The sequence below is a fragment of the Carya illinoinensis genome, chromosome 9 (genome assembly GCF_018687715.1).
Source record: "Carya illinoinensis cultivar Pawnee chromosome 9, C.illinoinensisPawnee_v1, whole genome shotgun sequence".
NCBI lineage: Eukaryota > Viridiplantae > Streptophyta > Magnoliopsida > Fagales > Juglandaceae > Carya > Carya illinoinensis.
The window spans coordinates 2,856,990-2,877,603 of record NC_056760.1 but is presented as its reverse complement, the minus strand read 5'-3'; the positions used below and the strand labels follow the sequence as shown (position 1 = coordinate 2,877,603).

General features: G+C 36.1%; 2 protein-coding genes across 2 annotated transcripts; one reads left to right on the top strand and one right to left on the bottom strand.

The window, feature by feature from the left end:
- Window positions 1–1,887: 1,887 nt before the first annotated feature.
- On the top strand, window positions 1,888–2,987 carry LOC122276328. The gene has a single exon (XM_043085960.1). The coding sequence runs from the start codon at window positions 2,026–2,028 to the stop codon at window positions 2,707–2,709; it is 684 nt and encodes a 227-aa protein (XP_042941894.1). The 5' UTR covers window positions 1,888–2,025; the 3' UTR covers window positions 2,710–2,987.
- A 581-nt stretch (window positions 2,988–3,568) lies between these two features.
- LOC122276327 (kinesin-like protein KIN-7K, chloroplastic) lies at window positions 3,569–19,174 on the bottom strand. The gene is made up of 25 exons (XM_043085959.1): window positions 18,681–19,174; window positions 18,078–18,111; window positions 17,702–17,993; window positions 17,518–17,615; window positions 17,259–17,348; window positions 16,873–16,925; window positions 15,520–15,585; window positions 15,370–15,423; window positions 15,233–15,292; window positions 14,759–14,837; window positions 14,299–14,366; window positions 12,416–12,478; window positions 10,152–10,256; window positions 9,023–9,127; window positions 8,746–8,853; window positions 8,511–8,657; window positions 8,081–8,263; window positions 7,771–7,929; window positions 6,535–6,765; window positions 5,577–5,717; window positions 5,361–5,486; window positions 5,225–5,275; window positions 4,983–5,030; window positions 4,681–4,884; window positions 3,569–4,427 (listed from the first exon to the last, which is right to left on the bottom strand). The coding sequence occupies exons 3-25, from the start codon at window positions 17,947–17,949 to the stop codon at window positions 3,864–3,866; spliced, it is 3,051 nt and encodes a 1,016-aa protein (XP_042941893.1). The 5' UTR covers window positions 17,950–17,993; window positions 18,078–18,111; window positions 18,681–19,174; the 3' UTR covers window positions 3,569–3,863.
- Window positions 19,175–20,614: the final 1,440 nt, after the last annotated feature.

The following is a 20,614-nucleotide window of genomic DNA, read 5'->3' as shown; positions in this document are numbered from 1 at the left end:
AGGCTGCGGGTTGAGATGGGTTCAATCTGGACAACTGAGAAGTATAACTTTAATTTCTCAGTTCTTTTCGAGTATAGAAGGAATTAGAAATAGAACTTTTAACATAACGAATCATTATTATTTAGCTTCTTTTGCTTGTGATATCAAAGCTTTTACGAAATTTAAAGTTGAAATAAACTTGAAATACGACGATTGTCTTCACAGATATCATAACTGTGGAGTGTGGGACGGGAAAGTTCTATTTTTCGTTATTAAATTGTCATTTTCGCACATCATTTTAAGATTATAATAATGTGTCATGTCATTCAGATTTTATACATCTAACGTAATTTATGTTTTAAATTTAATATTTTAAGTGACAATTTGATGATTAAATACGTAAATTTTCGTAGAACTCGTAGTGGTAGTTTGAGGAAAAAATAATAATTTCGTAAAATGAAAACATAGATATAGATGTGAAAATAATAATTGGAGATAGATATATAAATATAGAAAAAATAATAATTTTATTAGGGTTTGGATTCTATCAACACGGGCTTAAAGCCCAAATCAGAGCTTGTCCAATTGCAAATACTAGAATGGGCTTAATTAAGCCGAGCTGGTAATCCCAAGTTTCTATTACCCACGCCTGGCCTGGGTTATGGATCGAAACCTGCGTACAAAACGACTGTCGTGACGCCGTTAGGTGGGGTTTTCTCCTTCCAGAGAGAGCGAGCGAGCGAGCGAGCTGGACCTGGAGAAATTTATGGCATAAGGAGTCTTATTGCAGAAATTTAGGAAACGCCGCCGCCGGGGAAAAGAATACAAGCCGATTTCGGCAAATATGCCTTAAATTTGAAGCTAACTGTTTTAGTTGAGGTTTGAGTAATTTATGAGTCGGCCCAATAAGATTGCCATTCTTGTTATGGAATCACAGAAGCAGACATTTTGAGTGGGAATGACTAACCTTTAGACTACCGTACACTTGGTTTGTGTGGTTTAGCACGTGGCCATTCATCCTCCCCCGAGAGAGACAAAAAAAGCAGTACTACGTAGTATATGTTTTATTATTTTTTGGTTTTATCAGGCTAACCTAACTTGGGGCGACTCCTACGAATCATAGAAAAATTATTTGTTCATTTTGTTGCATAATCTTTCTTGCTTTCTTTTTGTTCTTTCCCTCTTTGTTTCTTTGAGTTCAATGCATGGAAACACAATTTATTAATATAATAAAATATTTTCTTTTTTGAAATAATTGATAATTTTATATAATATCAATCATTTAATTAAATATCATAATAAGATACTGAATTTGAATCTAGACTCTACACTTTACTCATTTAATTATATACATAACGTGTTTGACCTATTTATTGAAAGAGAATCTAACTCAAAGATGAGAAAGATAAAATATTAAAGATATAATATAAATAATTAAATTTATTTATTTTTATTCAAGATGATTTATAATTGGTTAAAAGCAATGTCCTGCTCTTTTAACAGCTGAGACAAAATAAAAATAAGGGGATCTATTGTTTGAAAACTCAAAACAGGTGCTTAATTAGCTTGTTTCCTTCTTTAAATAAATAAATTAATTAATTAAAAAAAAAAAAAAAACAATATGTGTTTGGGCTTTTGAGCTACAAGGTGGTTGACGCTCAGCTCACGTCCTCCAACACAAGACGAATGTCTTCAATGGGAGGGATCAGATGTCAGGAGTGCTGAACTGCACCATTTGTGTATGTACTCCTTCAAAAAGAAGAGCTAGCTCTCTAACCATGGTTAATATCTAACCTGTCGATCCCACGTGTCCGGTTTTCACTTAGCCGCGCGCAGCATGCATGCACTTTGTCAAGTTTCTTTCCTAAACCCAAAAACTCGACATAGACCCAGTACTTTCTTATGTGTATATTATAGAATCTTCTTCATACTTCGACATCCACTGCCACTGTCTCTCGTAAGCCTTTCCTTTCCGGATCGTTATAGTCAGTGTTTCGATCTTTTCTCTCTCTGATTTTAGCTACATTTTCTTGATAATTCGTCAAGATGCTAGGAAAAGCTATCTCTGTTGAAAGCTCATCAACCAGTACTCTATCAAACACTAGGACAAGGCTGGGCCTGGGTGCATGGCCGAGTTTGCACCCTCCTTTCGTATGCCCACTCTGCTCCAAAACTTTTCCAACCTCACAGGCTCTAGGAGGCCACCAGAATGCGCACCGGAAAGAACGCAATAAGGGACAGAGATTTTATGTCGAGAAAAGCCGAGCAACAATGAAAGAGATCATTCTGACACCCGCACCTCTAACAGCGGTACCGCCCAATGATGATCGGAACTTTGAGCATTTGGTCCTGTCTACGACTAAACAATATGGGGCGAACCATGGTCATGTAAATTATTATCATTCGGAATCAAGGGTAGGGTATGGATCAATTACTAAGAATGCACAAGGGATAAAGCTTGCAGGGCTGGAATATGGTCCTTCTGCGTCTGAACACGTGGGTGGATGCAAGATTAACCTAGGCAGGGCTGCTTATAGGAAAGATAAGCATCATCCTTATGTCAAGCCTAAAGCAATTTCCTTTCTTGAGCTGACTCTGGGGAGAACGGCTGTTGAAGTGTCAACTATGGCAACTGGTGCAGATGAAAATGATAAGGGATTTTATGGAGGCGAGCATGGCGCCGAGGTCACGAATTACAAGGCAAAGCTAGATTTAACTCTAAGGCTCTAACAGCAATAGTAGTTCTCAACTCTCCTATAAATACATAAAATATATGAGCATTAGATATAAGTGCGAATATGTAAGCTAGCTAGAATTAGTGTGCGTGCGCGCGTGGGACAAAACAAAAATTTCTAAAAGCTTTTTCTTCACCCTGCCCTTTCCTGTTTTATCATTCCTATGCTGCTGAAACATGCTACGAGGCATTTCCAAATCATATATATGAGTATGTAAAGGTAAGACAACATGAGATATGTAACCTAATGCTCAATTGGTTTTGTTAGTTGCTCTTTCGTTGTGTTTTCATGCAATTCAGGGTGTTAGCAGGAAGGTTGAATTTGATCAAATGGCAATTAAACTTCAATACCGTTTTCCTAGTGTCTTTTGGATCAGCTGATCATCGACTGAATATTGGAGCTGATGATCATAATGTTAAGTACTTTTAGTTGTTATTAACACTCCATCTTAAAATAGTCGTTTATTTGCAGACGATGAAATCAGAAAATCTATGTATGCATGGCTTGATCACCCGAGAATAATTGCCATCATGTTAATTCTCATGAATTTTACTTGTGTGGCAAAAAGCTATCGGTCTACTTAGTAGAGATTCTCTTATAATTTTAATCTATTCGATTTGGATACATCATAAACCTTTTATGCTAGAATTAGATTGTTTTAGAATATAGGCCGTACCATTTGTACGAGACTTGCATACACTCACGGATAAGATTCTTATACTATAATTTTCATCTATCGACTCCTCCTTTCACAGACGAATGTGGAATATATTTATCATTAAAAAAAAAAAAAAATAGATGCATGAAATCTGCAAGCTTGTACATGATAAATGCTTTAACAACACAATTCGATAGGTCCCAACGAAATGAATATTGGATTAGCAAAATGTCGCTTTAGAATCACAGTTAACAGTCAAACTCTCCTATATATAGTACATGCGGGCGGATAAAATGTCCTTTACACTTAGAGAAAAACGTCACATTAGATAAACAAACAAGGGGACATCAATAAGCAAGAAGCTGTCATTTGTTATATACACAATCAGGAATTTCCTACCATGCACACCAAATCACTAAACACAAACCTCTCTCTCTCTCTCTCTGAACCAATAATCCCATCGATGGCCCAGTTCATCATGGAATCATTTTCTAAATCCCAAAAGCGTCACTGTCAACTCGCTGAGTCACTCTTGTTGACTCAGAGACATCAGTTTCAGCACCATGGGAACTTTTCAACTTCGCCACAAGAACCCACATATTGGCAAGTTCGTTTTCTAGATAAGCTTCTCTTTGCTTGGATTCCTCCACCTTTCTATGAAGCTCGGCCTCCCTATGATCCTTCTCTAATAGAGCGGCTTCATATGAATGCTCTCTCTCCCGACTCACGGCCAGTTCTCTCTTCATATCGGAGACTGAACCACCTTGATCATTTCTCTTGACGTGACTCTCTCTCCGGCCATTTCTGACTGCAGGACTATTTCTACGCTGAGTAGCCGAGTTCTTAGATGCCGCCAGCTCAGCAGCTAGTCTCTCATTATGAGTCATTAGCTTGGCAACTTCTTCTGATAATGCCTTGAGCTCAACAGCAGCTGCTGAGGCTAACCCTTTGGCATATGAACTCTCCTCTGCCAGTTTCTGGTTCCGAAGTTCTAGCTGTTCTTTTGATTCTCCAAGTTCTACCACTTTCTGCTTCAGTTCTTCAATCTCCTTTTCCTTATTGACAAAATAAGTAATATCAACCCACTTGACAAATCAAACAACAAAGAGCGCCATCAAACAATGATAGAATGATTCCTATATTGTCAAGTTGCAATCAGCGTGAAGAAAATACAGGGAAAAGGAGATGCCTTCATCAGTACTAATTTTTGTGTTGATTTCCTTTTTATAGCATGCATTGTAAAATAGAAAAATTCATTTTGAGATGGCTATCCTCCGGTAGCATTAGATAATGGAGAAGTAGAGAAACCTGTGCTTGTAAGAGCAATCCTTCGCTCATATCATTTAATGATGCACTCCCTTTGTCTGAGCCATCCTCTCCATGGCAGTTCTTTGTTTCAGTAAATTGTTGAGAATGACTGATTACGGGAGTCAAATTTCTTAACTCTAGTGCATTGGAGAGCTTCTGCTCCAAGGAGGCAATTGTGTCCTGCAATTCTTCACATTCACCGATCTGAAAGAAGGTAACAAGAAGTCACGACTCTGAGTAATAGCATAACTAAAAACCCAAAAAGATAAAATCACAGAATTTTGTTTGTGTGGTTCTTGTACCTTTTGGCTGAGCTGCTCTTGAATCACACGATTATCTGCAGCTTTAACCTGAAAAATAAAACATAAAAGCACTCGTGACAGCAGAAAATGACAACATTTCATACATATCATAACTTTGTTGATGACTTGATTTCTTTGCAACACTCCACTTAGATTTGTTAAACAAACCTGAAACTAAAATATGGATATTTTTGTAACTAATCAAATAAAAATCTTGGATCAAGATATACAGAGCTGATCACCTCAAGTTCAAAGGACTTCTCATTCAGTTGAGCCATCAATTCAGAAACAGACTGCAGCATAAAACAAGCAGCAGCATAAGTTTGACATGAGAAACCAGAAAGCCGCAAACACAACAAGAAGGAAAGCTAGACTTACGTGTGATAACTCCAAATTATCCATCCTATTGTGTGAGGCAATAATGGAATCAGCAATATGTTTTTCCACCAAAGCTATTTGTTCATTCTTTGCCATGATTTCATCTTTCAAACTTTTGATCTCCTCCTAAATTGAAAGATAACTATAAGATATGAATTCTAAGGCAAAATACTCGCAGTTGAAGAAACAGTCCAGGGTAGGGTAACAAGATACTACATGAATCTGATCCTTCTGGGGGTTTCTTGCAGCCTCCTCAGACAACCGCTTCAAAGAACTTGAATGGAGTGCCACCTCTCCAGACAAGATCTTTTTCTGCTCCCGTAAAAGTTCAATCTGATCAATTGATTTTATGCTAGTCTGGAAAAAATTCAAAAACAAATAAATGAGTACATGGAGGTCTAACTCTGTTCATATGCAAGGAATCTGGGGAAAGATTTATAATGAACCTTTTTATTTGGAACTACAATGTTTCGAATCAGCTTTTGGGAAGAAAATACACCCCAAAGTTGTGCAAAAGAGGCTAAGATGGTATTTCTAAGGGAGAACAAATTAAATATTCGAGCACTCAAAGCAGCATGGGACCTGAGGTATTAGTAGAGATAAAAAGAAGGAAGTTGCAATGGAAATTGAGTGCGGAATTTGACAGAGCAAATAAAGTACCACATACGAACAATTTGTACTCTTATAATTATCAACACATTTTTATAGGAGAGCGATCATTTTATTAATGAAGGCAAGCCAAAGCCCAAGTACACAGGTAGTATACAAGATAAACACCTAGCTAGGCAAGGCAAGTATATTTTCTTAATTGACAACAACATTTGTTCACTGACATGCACTTCAAGGGTAACATAAAGAAAAACTTAAGTTTCATTAACACAATAGATTGGTAATGCTGAATTCTTGGGCTACAGGCCTAGAGCTGGGACCTATCAAAAAATGTATTCATCCATCTTAAGTACCTTTTGATAATGGAAGTTTTTTTTTTTTTTTTTTTTTTTTTTTGAGATTTTTCAAACCAATATGCTGTAGCAAAGCATATTACAAAATTGAGAACTTTTTTTTTTTTTTTTTTGATAAGTAAACGACAAAATTGAGAACATAACACTGAGGAAATGAATATGTTGGCTTGTGTACAATTTAATTACATGATAAAAAGCAATCAATCACATACCAGAGGCGTTTCTTGCCCCAGGAAATTATCCCCATGAACTTCACTGTCCTCTCTAGCCTCAGATAAAAGATCCGTAAATGGAGGGCTTTCTGCAAGCAGAGAATGGGAAAGTCTGGTTTCTGTATGGAGGTTACTACTTTCACCCTGAGGGGTTGAAGGTGTACTTATAGACTTTATTCCACTAGACTTATCACTGGTGCCTGTTGAAGTTCCCAAGCCACTATCTCGTTTCTGACAAGGCAAAAACAAAAAGTAACTGGCAGAAGCTCCAAAACTTGAAAATAAATTAGAGAAGGAATAAAGCAAAAGAGGAAAAAAAAAGGTTATGTTATTTAAATATGTCTGAGTCTTTAAGTTTGCATAGACATTGACAACCATTGAGCTCACAGATAATCAAGAACATGGAAGGAAGTAGAACGAAGATCATCATTGCATGGTCATAAAGTAGACTCTTAATCTTTTCTTGGTATAATGTTTTTAACTAAGATTTAAGCTCTGTTTTTACTTCTGGAATTATTGGAAGCAATAATTCAAAAAGTCTCATGGGAAACTAACTTTTATGCCTCCCGCTGTCTAGGAGTTTGTAATAGATTCCAATGGAAATGGAAAATTTGAAACGATGCCAACAACCTTCTCAGACATCACTCTTCTCAATCCCAAGAACTTTAAAAAGAAAAGACCAAAGATTGCCAGCGACAGAACAGTGAAGTAAGAAGTGATCAACAGACTCGTCGCTACACTTTCACATACAACACCAATCCACCTAGATAATATTCTTTCTTTGACTTTGTCCCGAATAGAATTCCCTCCAGAGCAACTGTTCAGAGGAAGAAATCAATTTTCCTAGGCACTTTAATACCCCAAATACCTCTCCGAGGAAATCACAAAAGGATTTGAGCTTCTAATAATATATTGGTAAAATTTAATTGCATGAATGAAAAAACACTTTAATGACCAATATTTAGAATTAAGATGTTTTCTATAGATTATTGAATCCTATAACCATGACTAGTAGTGCAGAGGGAAGAACAGAAAGAGTGAGAAATGAAAAATGGAATCCAACTCCAAGAGATGCTAACGGTACATGAAAGGGATGAAATACATGGAAAACTCCAAAAGTTGCAATACCTATACTATCAGATGATTAAAACATAAGAACTGATGAAAATCGCTAACTGATAATTAAAATTTAAAGGTAAAAGGAAAAAAAGAAACATAGATCCATGCAATACATACCCGTAGCTTTAACCAGTTCAACAATCCATGTTTCCGGGTCTTTTTCTCCTCCTTCAATGTGTCATCAGTGGTTTCAGCATTCCCCTCAAGAGAAACATACAATTCAAGGTTATCATCATCTAATACCAGGTCCCGCCTTTTGTGAGGTAAGTATGCAAGCTGTATGTTTTACATAAGCAACCACTATCAGATCAAATAGATTGCTTACTATCAGATAAAATAGAAGTGAGGAATAAGAAGAAGAAAAGGCAGCATAAAACAAAAAACAAAGAAAAGAGGGAAAGAAGCTTTTGGTACAACTCAGTCATACCTCCTCTTCACCAAAGGAATGTCTCCTTCTATTACCGGGTCGATGAGGAATTCTTGATGATTGCGATGCTTTTGTGGAGACCAAAATTAATTTAGTCAACCGTTGAATTCTGGCTAATAAAGCACCTTTAGCTTCTTCTTCTTGTTCCAATCGTGATTGCAGCTTGACTTGACCATCCTCTAGCTTTACACACCATGTTATACAAAAATAAAAGATTCAAGTCAGTTGTTATTTCTGTTTAGTAATAGTAAATGTGTTAGTAGCAATCTAGAGGAAACCACTCACTGTCTCCTGAATGTAACAAAAACATGGGCATAGGCAAAACTTGCAGTGGGACCAAATATCAAAGTAAAAGATCAAGTACATAAATATTTAGAAGAAATGAAGCCCTGGAAATAGCCCAAAATTAACCACATCAGTATGATTGTACCTTTTGTTTTAAGACCACAAGATCATCTTCCTCGGTATCTTTTAGTTGAGGAACTGTAACAATCCCCCTCTTCAACTGTTCTAATTCTTCCTTTAAAGAACGAATCTCATTTTGGTATTTTTTTATAAGTGATTTCTCATCGATAATCTGCAGGTTGCACGATTTCTTCATATAAGTGCCAAAGAGGATACTAGAAAAATAAAGACAACTCAGAGAAATAACAAAATGAATGGACCTTGTTTTGTGCTGCTTGGATTTCAATGTGTTTGGCGCGGTGTGCAAATTTGAGAGTGTTATGTGTCTCTTCAGAACTGCTTGAGGAAGGAGTGACAGTGCAAATAAGCTGTAATTTCAGATGACAGATATAAATGAGTAAATAAAAATCAGTAATTAGTACCTTCTCATTAAAAACAAATTAGCTACCACCAGACATGTTCTAAAATTATCATATCATTCACCCAGATATATATCAAGCCAGTTTCAAAAAAATATATATCTATGAGAAGCCTTACAGATACACGTCCATGACCACTCAATGAAGACTGAAGAAGCCTGGTCAGTTTAGAGTCTCTGTATGGTATATGAGTAGCCCGGGAATCTGTTAACTTGGATATAACCTATGACAACCACAAATTGTTACATTTGCACATAATTATATTTTGTACAATTGCATAATTATAAGAGATTGTACACAAAGAACCAACAGATAAGACCAAAAAAAAAACTGCAGAGGTCGATAAGCACTTGCTAAAAATAATATGGTAAGAAATATGCCACGAATCAAACCAAAAGGGAGAATGTGTGTCTCAGAAAGAGAGAGGAAAGGGGGGGGGGGGGGGTGGAACAAGAATTGGTTCCATGCTCAACCAATCTGTTTAAATTGCATGTGGTCACTGTAAGCAAACCTATTAAAACCATTCTGGGTTTGTGAGAGTTGAATACCAAGGGAAGTGACCTTGCCTTGCCGTATGCAATGGATTTCAAATCCAAAGTGGATTGAAGTTCCTCCTATATATGACTAGAAACAAGGACCTATTTCTTCTTCTAAAAAGGCAACTTTTAAATTGGCTGTCTGTAAACAATTTCACAATATCACATGGGATATAAATTGACATCTCAAAAAAATATTCTAAGCATAGACAAAACATGTCTCATATTTCAGAAATCAACTCAAGTGAATTTTTACCAAAAAAGAAAAGGAATCAACTATGCAAATTCAATTATGAGTATCCACTAAGAAGGGAAAAACTTAAGATATAGATTTTACAGTATTGCTAATGAAAAGTTTTAGTTAAATATTTTATAGAAGTCCAGACCCCAAAAAAGAGTTACCAATATTTACTACAAGTTTTTCCTGTAATCTCACTGGTGGTTGTGTTTAGTCCTTCGATGAGAAAGACCATTTTAAACATCCATCAAAACTGTAAAATTAGGAGCCACAAACGTAATATTTCAGTTTACTGTCTCACACAAACATGACGTAATAGTAACAGAAAAAAAGTATAAACCAATAGCACGCTTTAGAAGAAACCAGAGCCACAAAGATAAAATTTGATTTTATAATGGAATCAAAAGGATAAGCAAACAAAAAGCACTCTGAATTCAAAAAATGCTTGACCAACATAATGTTTGAGGCCTCACAGTTCCAAGTGTCAGGAGGCTCTTATTAATATAGGATCCTTCTTTCCGTCTCACACCCGTAGTTTCTGCTTTTGAGCTCTCAGAACCAGCCAGATCGATGAGGTTCTGCAGGTATAAGTAAAATATAAAATAGTTATATACATTGGGAATACACAACAACAGAATCATTTTTTAAGTGAAATATGGAACTAAAGGAGGTTAAGATTCCTAGTTGAGGCAGGACAACAAAGAATTGAGAGGAAAGCTTAAATAGATAAGAGAAGAGAAGAAGATGCAGAGAAGAAGCTAAGCAGGAGAAGCAATAAATTTTTTTTTTTTGATAAGTAAATAAATTATATTATCAAAAGAATAGGCAATTGCCCGGTACAAAGTATAGTTTCCATCGCTACGTATGGGCGATGGACATCAGAAAGTCATGTAGCTCTAGGCCATTAAAATCAACCGCTATGGTCCAAATACAAAGAGTTCTAAAAAAGAAAACTTTCAATTCCTCCATCGATCTCTCTGTCTTCAAAGGTCCTTGCATTGCGTTCTCGCCATAAACACCACATGATGCATATGGGTATCATCTTCCACACCTCTCTTATCTGTTGGTTGCCTCTCATATTTGTCCAGCTAGCCACTACTCCTGCCACCTTCTTAGGCATAACCCAAGCCAAGTCGATTCTGCCCAGCACCTCATTCCATAACCCTCTTGCTATCTCGCAGTGTATTAAGAGATGGTCCACCGATTTGCCCCCCTTCCTACACATACAACACCAATCTACGATAATCACCCTACGCTTCCTCAAGTTATCAGTAGTAAGAATCTTGCCAAGGGATGCTGTCTACACAAAAAACGCAGCTTTGGGAGGCGCTTTATGTCTCCATAACTTTCTCCAAGGGAACTGGGCAGGTGTCTCTTGAATAAGAGCCTTATAAAAAGAGCGCACCGAAAAAATGCCTTTGGCTACAGGTATCCACCATAGGCTATCCTGTGAAATACTCGCTTCACTTGAATACAGAAGGCTATAAAAAGCTTCAAAACTGCTCATCTCCCAATCTTGTGCCGCCCTACTAAAGTTGATGTTCCATTGGATTTGCGCCCCCGATCTTACCCTTACTTCTGCTATTGAAGCTTCAGTATCTCTTGCTACTCTAAATAGTGTAGGAAAAGATTCCTTTAGAGCAACATGGTCGCACCATGTGTCATACCAGAACTTTATGCGGTCTCCTTCTCCTAGACGAAAGTGAGTATGGCGTGAGAACACCTCCCACCCTCTTCTTATATGTTTCCACAAATCCACTCCGTTTGCTCCTCTCACTTCTTTTGTGCACCAACCCCCCCATAATTCCCCATATTTGCTCTCTATTACCGTCTTCCAAAGGGATTCGGGTTCCTTATGATACCGCCACAACCATTTATCTAGCAACGCCCGATTGAAGGTTTTCATATTTCTAATACCCAAACCCCCCTTCGAGATAGGTCTGCATACCTTTTCCCACTTAACTAAATGAAATTTGTGTTCCTCTCCCAATCCACCCCACAAAAAATCCCTTTGAAGTTTCTCCAGTCAGATTGCCACCTTTGCTGGAATAGGGAACAATGACAAGAAATAGGTAGGTAAATTTGATAGAGTACTCTTGATCAGTGTAATCCTTCCGCCTTTTGACAAGTATAATCTCTTCCAACCGGCTAGACGACTTTCCACTTTCTCTATAACTGAATCCCATATTGGAGCCGCTCTCGAAACCGACCCCAGCGGAAGCCCCAAATATGTCATGGGTAACACCGCTGTCGTACAGCCCAAAATACTAGCCAACTGTCTGATACGCTGAACTCCTCCAATGGGTATCATCTCTGATTTTTGCAAGTTAACCTTTAGACCGGACATACTAGACGACTTCATCTCTGGGGGAAGGGAAGAAAGAAAGTCACCTTTCTCAAAATTTTATTCCATTCACAAAATAATTTTGTCTCCTTTAAAGTATAAAATATCTTTAAACAAACTAGAGAATGTCTTAATATGATTAGGGATTTATTTCAGATAAACTTCTAAGCAAATAAAACCCAAATAAGACTCCTAAACCTAATCTAATTTGAAGTAAACGTCCTAATTGAACTCAATTTGTTCAAAATAACAACTCATAAAATAAATAAAAGATAAAACCAAATATCAGTACTACAGACAAATTAGAACTCTTATTTTTTCAATTCATTCGTCCCACATCACTAGTGAAACATGGAAAGGAAACAAGTAGTTTCAGTTATGTCAAACAATTACCAGTTGTGACAGGCTTACAGCTTCTCCTTCACTATTTTCACCACATGGGCTGCTCTCAACCGTCTGTCAACAAGGTAGTAAAAGAAGTTTTAAGTTCAAAGGAATAAAAACCCAAAATGAATATGTAAAAAATTAAATCATTGGAAGATGAGATGGTTTACTCAATGAAAAGACGAAGAAAATGGAAAAAATATAATAGCATCTCATGCTTCTAAATGAGGGAACAACACCCATTTTCTTATAATAATTGAGGGGGAAAAGAAGAGAGTTAAGCACCTAATAACATTTTAGAACAAACAACCGTCATATATGCATTGCCTCACTAGAAGGGCCAAACAAATAACCAGCACTAATGGCAAAGTCATGCCAAAAGAGAGCAATAGAACTTTTTTATAATAATTTTTATAAAATTCATTTAGAAATTATATCAGATAGCAACAGAATTAAAAATTGTGGCTCATGCCAAAGAATGTAGAGCAAGAGTTGCTTTAAGCAATTTAAGGAAACAGGTAGATGATGTGTTTTTTTCTTTTTCCCTCTCTTCCCAGTTGAAGTTTCCTTGGGAGGGTGGAGGCTTTTGGAGTAAGTGTTTTCACAATATTATCTGAAGATGTTCATTTGATAAGTTTGTAACCATTCTTGCAAAAATAAAATTTAAACAACATGCATCATTTGAGGAAACCCGATAAGTAATCATGGAATTGACTGATTATTATACTGTCAAAAGATAAATGTACAAAATTTCCATAAAAGTTAGGAATGGTGAAATTATGCAAAAACATAGCAACTAGGTTGAATATAAGTCGATTAAGGACCTCCACATTACTTGGATAAGAACAATAGAAACTAAGATTTATTATAAACAAAAAATAATGTTGTGTAAATAGTTTAGTTGCATAAAGAGAGCATTACAAATCTCCCATTTTTCTCTATTTAAAGGTGTGAAATCACAATTTATCCCAAAAGATTAAGCTGATGAGAAGAGGTAGATTCAATTACTTATTTTATATTTTAACACTCCTCCTCACGTGTGGGTTAGGCTCTCCCTCAATAGATGGCCCAATACGTGGAATATTTAAATAAATGGGATAAATTGTAGAGTCAGAGTTCAAACTCAGATACCATGTGAAATCACCCCTCATCCCAAAAGCTTAAACTGATGGGAAGAGGTAGATTTAATTAGTTATTTTATATCTTAACAAAAGGTATATATGGATGAAACAGAAGTGTTCAAGCAAATCCATAATATAACTGATAAGTTGGTTGTTAACTTGTTGACCTAGATAACAAGGCCATTCAACTAGGAAAAGTACACTGCAGAGTTCAACTACATCAAATAATAGATAGCTGCATCATCTTTTTTTTTTTTTTGATAGGTAAACAGTAATATTAATAAGAATAGGCAAAGCCCAAGTATACAAGATGTAATACAAGAGATAAGACCTATCTAGTTCGCTACAGAAGAAAGAAGATAGCTGCATCATCTAAGGGCCAGTAAGCTGGTAGACCATATATATGACAGACATTTTATGCTTATTAAGTGTTATCATTCCACTGCAGGTTTCTGCACACAAAAAGATGGGTGTATGTGCGCAAGTGCGTGACTTTGTCTTTGTGTCTGTGTCTATATCAAGAAAATGTGAAAAATAAATCTAATCTAAAAAGGCTTGAAAAAAGTTAGAATGACCTGTAAGTAACCAAAATGCAACAATTAATTAAACCTACATTATGCTTCCACCAAGATAGGGAAAAAGTATCACTGAAATAGCACGCTAAGGCGATGCTCTTGTATATGTCCCATATACCTGGGCTTTGCTTATTCTTATGATCAATAAAATTTTGTTTATCGATCAAGGAAAAAAAAAAAAGATAGGGAAAAATACCAGTGTAAATATCGTATGGCTCCTGCTGCTGAGTAAATTAAAATTCGTGGACCCCACATGCCTATGCTCTGTCATTAACAACTAAAATCTTAGAAAAAACATGAACAGAATTTCATGAATGGTGTCAGGAAAAGGGCACAATGTGGGATTAAGCCCTCGATTGATGACAAGCAATCTAGATATTTGGTTTCACAAACTACTCTGACATAATCAAAAGATATTGCCCTGATTTTGACTTTGGGTATACTTATTGATCATCCTGTCACAAATATGTTTTGACAATGCAAGAAGTCTATAGCATGAGTTCACGAGTGACAATAAGCCGTTCATAGATTTTTTTGAGAATAAAATAAGCTGTTCATAGATAATGGATCATTTACAAATACTCCATCACTACTTTTGATCCACCCTTTTTCTTTTGGCTGTCATTGCATGACAAAAAATAACAATGGATTTGTACCTTCTCCAGCAGCTATTAGGGAAAGAGCATGAGCAGGGGAAAGTACAACTTCTTCCTTTATTCCTTCAACAAAGATGCCCTGCAGATATCGCTCGATAGTTAAAATAGCCATACTTAACATATAGAAAACAAAGTTTTAGATAAACCATCAAACCATGTAATAATCCAAAGCAGTGATTCTGAAACTCAAGGCTCCAGCATAAAAGAGTCAGAAAGGAGTGTATGTCGTATCTTTCAATGTGTAACACTAATTGTCTAACAAAATAAAGTCCCACTGAAGGTAAAACAGGTGCCATCCTTGGCAACAAGGTCATTTGAAAAATAAGAGAATGAGAGAAGAATTGCTTCATGTTCAGAAATCAAAATTTGTGTATACTAGGTATAGGTAAATAACTTCCTAGATGAAAAGTCATTTTCTCTATTGAGTGCAAAAAAATACTTGAGTAATTGTTTTAGAATGTAACTAACGACTACCTGTGCATCCTCTCTAATTCTTAGATTCTGGCCTGCTGGGTTCAACAAGTCATTAATAACCTGAAATAAAAGAAACCTTAAAAAGATAGCCAAGAATCATAAGCCAAAAAAGCAATAAATAATGTGAAGAAGCTCACCTCATTATAGATTTCCAAGTATGACACCCGAAGAAGAAACTCTCGATTTGGAGTCTAGTGCATATACACACGTCAGAATGTAGTTTAATAAGTAAATTTAAGGTTGGAAGTTACAGAAAGGCTAATAGCCTAATATCCCTCATGCAGTACCTCTTGGATGATACTGAAAGCATCCTTCACTGCCAGTGGTATAATTCCAGGGGACCTCTGATCACCCTGCAATTGTCATATGTACCATATAAATGCAAATAGAAGTTCTGTCATAAGTATATTAATCCATAATATAATTGAATACATCTTATGGTGCAGCATATGCCAAATGAAAGTTCAAACAAAAGGATGGGACTTCAAACTGAATTGGGTAGAGCGTGACATCTAAAATTTCTTTCTTTTTGTTGTTGTTGATAAGTGACGTTTAAAATTTCTAAATGCATATGCAACATTGAATTGTGTAGTTAAGGAATTTGTAATCTACATGGATGTATGCGAAACATGATGATATAATCTAACCTATGCATAAGACAACCTAGAATGAAAAATTAACTTTTAGAAAAAGACAACACAAATATAGTGGCTAGTAGGGTGAAAAACATAACACAAGAATGTAAGCTCCTGCTGAACGCACTTCAAATACAAAGATAGAGAAAATATACCACAAGTCTAAAACCCCCACCACTTACTGGTTCTCTTGGAAGCACCAACAAGAGGTAATGGTAATAAGTTATCACTTATTTCTTTTTCTTTTTCTTTTTTTCATAATCATCACTTATCTCTTTTTTCCATATGAAAAAGAAAATGTTGCTGTTGACGTAAGTAATTTCTTATGTCATATATGCAGAATTACAACTTTAAGGTGATAGTACAGATGCAATGTACATAGAATAGCAATTTTAAAAGTGAAGCTACTCAACGGGTCTCAAAATCACTTAAATATTTTTTTTATAAGCAAGATAGGCCTTATTAAGAAAATAAAGCTACTATGGGAAAATAGATTTCCTACATAAACACCACCTATATAACATTGACCAAAGGAAAATGATATAATGCCAACTATATTACAATTGGTTTACAATTGTATATTAAATAATTATTTTTTTATTGTACTTTAAACTGTTACTAGGACAATCATTTTGAATTAAAGTAAAAAGAAATAATTTTTTAATATAAAGTTGTAGATAAATTGTAGAATAGTTGGTGATGTATCATTGTCCTTGACCAAAACATGATGAAAGCATTCAGGAGTCAATTTCACTCCTGTTACACAGAGATAGGTCATGAATCAGCTCTACCAAAAAAATATGACAGCACACCAAGTCATAATTTCTAACCGTGCAGAATATTGTGGAATAGCATGTACATATAGGAAAACTTAAGGAATATGCATTATCAAATGTATCTCAGATAAATTTGTCGAGATACATATATATATATATTTTTTTTACCTATAAAAAAAAATGTATCTCACATAAATAAAAAAGGAGGGGCATAAATATATCATCTCACATGCATTGTGTGGGTCTTCCCACTGCTTGTCACCCCATATGCAAAAATTGTACCTGTAGCAAAAGGAAAGAATGTAATAAAAATTTAAACAGTACTCTTCATGACATCAGCAATTTAAAGAACAATACATATGACAATCCAAATAGTATCAGTCCATTTCACTTTAATGCAACAACTGCTAATAATTTTGATTCAAACAGTCAACTTGTCATCCCGCCTAAACAGAGCACCTAAAACCCACCTAAGAGTACCATTCCAGCCCATCCTTCTCTGGCTTACAATCATTGCTTTGTCATTGAATACCCAATGATGATGACACTTGGGATATATTAGACAAATTGTGAAAGCTCGAAATAATGAATGAATGGTTAAACTATTTTTTTTACCACTAATGCCTTCCATGGAGCCACTAACAACATGCTGAGCAGCAACATCATAGACATGGCGAGTTGTGGTTGTAGGGCCAAATACTCTATCTGTGAAACAGAAAACCATAACTTAGAAAGGAAAACCTAACAACTCCTTGAATTCTCTGGAGAATGAAAAGGAAAGAGACGTGCATTCAACAACAGGATTATAAAATCGTGGGACAAGTTCAAACAGAAAGCGGGCTCTTATACAATTTCAGAGTTTTATATAGTTTACCGTAAGCATAAGCTATTGATGGGTTATGCTCGTTCCGCACGACTGTATCACCATCTGCATACCATGCAATCTCTTCTCCTTGACGGATTTCCCTTGGACTGCTCCAAACATAGACCAAAACCAACTTAAAACACTCACCAATAGATATTTTCAAAACAATGGAGTTTGGAAAGGTGAGATGCACCTTAGTGGACGAAACCGGACTGTCACTGTGACATTTTCTTTGGATCTCTCTGCATCCAATGGTAAACTCTCTGAGTAAAAGTATCTAGGCTTACTTTGAGCCGATGAAGATGCAGGAGAGCTCTGACCATCAATAGATGTGTCCAGAAACTGTTTGGAAGACGATGTGGTTGGAGATGAAGGAGAATTAGGAGCTTTACAGTTGCTCGAACCCAATTTCTTCGATTTAGATCTTTGTTTTGACGCCATTACGACTTCCAGTCAATCTTTCAACAGAACAAAATAAACATTGACTGCAATTCAACCAGAGACAAGTTCAAATTATGAATTCTTCGAAATATTACGCTCTTTACATTTCTTTATGAGTAATTTCTTACCAGAATGTGTCATAAGTTTTTTCTCCAATTTAATCTGCCAACACATTGATAACTAAAAATGAGTTCGTAATTAGTGAAAACATCATCAAAATTTGAGCTCATCAAGTATCTACGTTGCTGTTTGCTTGCCAAGAAAATGAAGGATAAAAGTTTAAATAACAAATCAATAATTTTTTATTCAAGTATCATTTTTAGAACTGAAGAAGAGTGAACATATTAACTCCTTGGATTATTTGAATTGACATTCTCCAATTCTTGTGTAGCGTGAACGCCACTTGAAAACTTAAAACTGCAAAATCTGTATTCCTCCATTTTCTCAGCAATTAAACAGAAAGTATGCAAACAATTATCGAATCAGGCAAGAAAACGAGAAGAGTCAAATTGAGAAAAGGCGCATGAATTGAAACCAAAAAAGAAAACAAATGAAAACAAGGTTGAAATACGTCATTGCCGCGAAAGTGACGGGAAAATACATGCATTCCTCAGTCAAACTTTTCAACTGTTGAAACATGCAACGAATATAGAAACTCGGGATTATCTTCTTTTTTCCCTTCGTTTCGCCCATTTTCTTGAGAACCAAACGGAGCAAGATTTGACGGTTACCTTAAATAAAGCAGACGAGCGTTAGCAGCAGAGCAAATCCAGCAAATGCGTAGTGCTGAGAAAGTCGGTAATCAGGGAGATCTTCTTCGAGCTGAGATAAGCAGATCTGATAGCGAGAGTGCGGGCGGGCGAGCTAATCAGTCAGAGAGAGAGAGAGAAGAGTCAGCCATCTAATTCCGTTTAGCTTTTCTTGCTTGCCTTGGAAGCGATGCCCTCCATTGAAGGGCAAAAGCACTTTACCACACTCAGCTTTTTTCAGAAAGGGCAGAAGAGAAAAATAGTTCTTGACTTCATCATTTACCCAATTTATTCTCTCCCTATGCTACAGCCAACCTATGTGCTAGTCTTTCTTTATTTCTTTCCCTTTCTCTCCAGCTTTTTGTTTTGAGAGGGCAGCCTCCCCGGACGTGCGGGAAATAGGACTTTGCGACGTGTTTTTAACGGGATGATTTTTACTGACCCGCACTAAAAGGACCAAGGAAGCACTCTTTTTTTTTTTTTTTTCCCTTTGTTTCTTTATTTTTTTGCCAAGAATTCCATGTAGGATTCGAAGGGACAAAGAGGAAAGAGGGCTCCGACCGACACGCCCAGAGAATTGCTTAACAGTTAACAACGAGTTGTGCATTTTGGACAGCTTCCCCGATCAACTCGTTTAGAGCAACGGCGACGGCACAAACATTTTCGTACTATTTTTTCGTGTGTGCGCTTTTGGCCTTTACCAGATTTATTTTTTTTTTTCTAAATCATAAAAAGTTACACACTGATGGTGATGCGCACGCATGATCAAATAGGCTAGTAGCACTCGTTTAAATAATAAAATACCTCTTCTTGTGTACTCATTTAAAAAATGAAGTATAAAGGACCAAAAAGTGTTTAATAGTACTTCAAACAATTAGAAGGATCATTTATTTGAGAAGTCATTCTTTCTTTTCCTTCCGATCTTAAAATTGCATGTCAAAATTAGTCATAAATGTTATATTTTACATTGAGTAATAATGTTAAGGAAAATTCCTCCGAGCAGCCAGTTTAAAATTTTTAGTCCACACACGTGATGTGGTGAACTTGGTTTGAGCACCACATCACAATTCTAAACTTCTTCCATTGAAACGGTTCTGAGTTTGATTTCAAATAGTAAAAATCAATCTATTTAGTAATTCAGGATGAAGTTTAAGAGACTAGCGAGTTTCTTTTACTCAGAAGCAAGTTATTTATTAACTTGAAGGTAAATGGGTTGTTAATTTCAAAAAGCCTGAGCTAAGCAGGGGCGAGATAGAGATTAAAGTGGAGATAGAGGAAGAGGGAGAGTCTCACCTATTGGCTCAAGGGGAAAGAAGCATTCTCATGGAGGAGAAGATAGAGATACGAGAGGCAGAGTAAGCAAGCTATTGTGTATATCCAATCAACTCTATGGTCAAAGATGTTTGATATGGTGTTGCTCTCTAGTGCAGGTGAAGGTGAGGCCTACTTGATAGCCCTTCAAGAGACATTGCAGAATGATCTTAGCAAAAATGTACAACATAATAAAATAAACAAAACTGTGCCTCGCAATGGAAAATCAAAAGGATCTAATGGTGGAAGGGGACTCGAGTGCTAGGCAAAGGGAGGGGCGACGCGGGTGTTTCACAAAGGAAGTTGAGAAGAGATGCAAGTGCTAGCAAATTCGAAATGCCTATTTTCTTCTCCTCAGAACGACTTTCAGCATTAAGGAAAATAAGAAGAATATAACATCTACGTCAGATGTAAGTAGTAAACAATGGTTAAACTGTAGCAAAACTCAATGTTAAATGGTATATAAAATTGTTTATTGTTTGAGAGTGAAATTTTTTTATTCTTTATGATGATTATAACGAGATTCTAATTATATTATTGAATAATTATTTTAAAATACAAGTACTAATGTGACATGAAACGTACACAAATTATTACAATAAAAT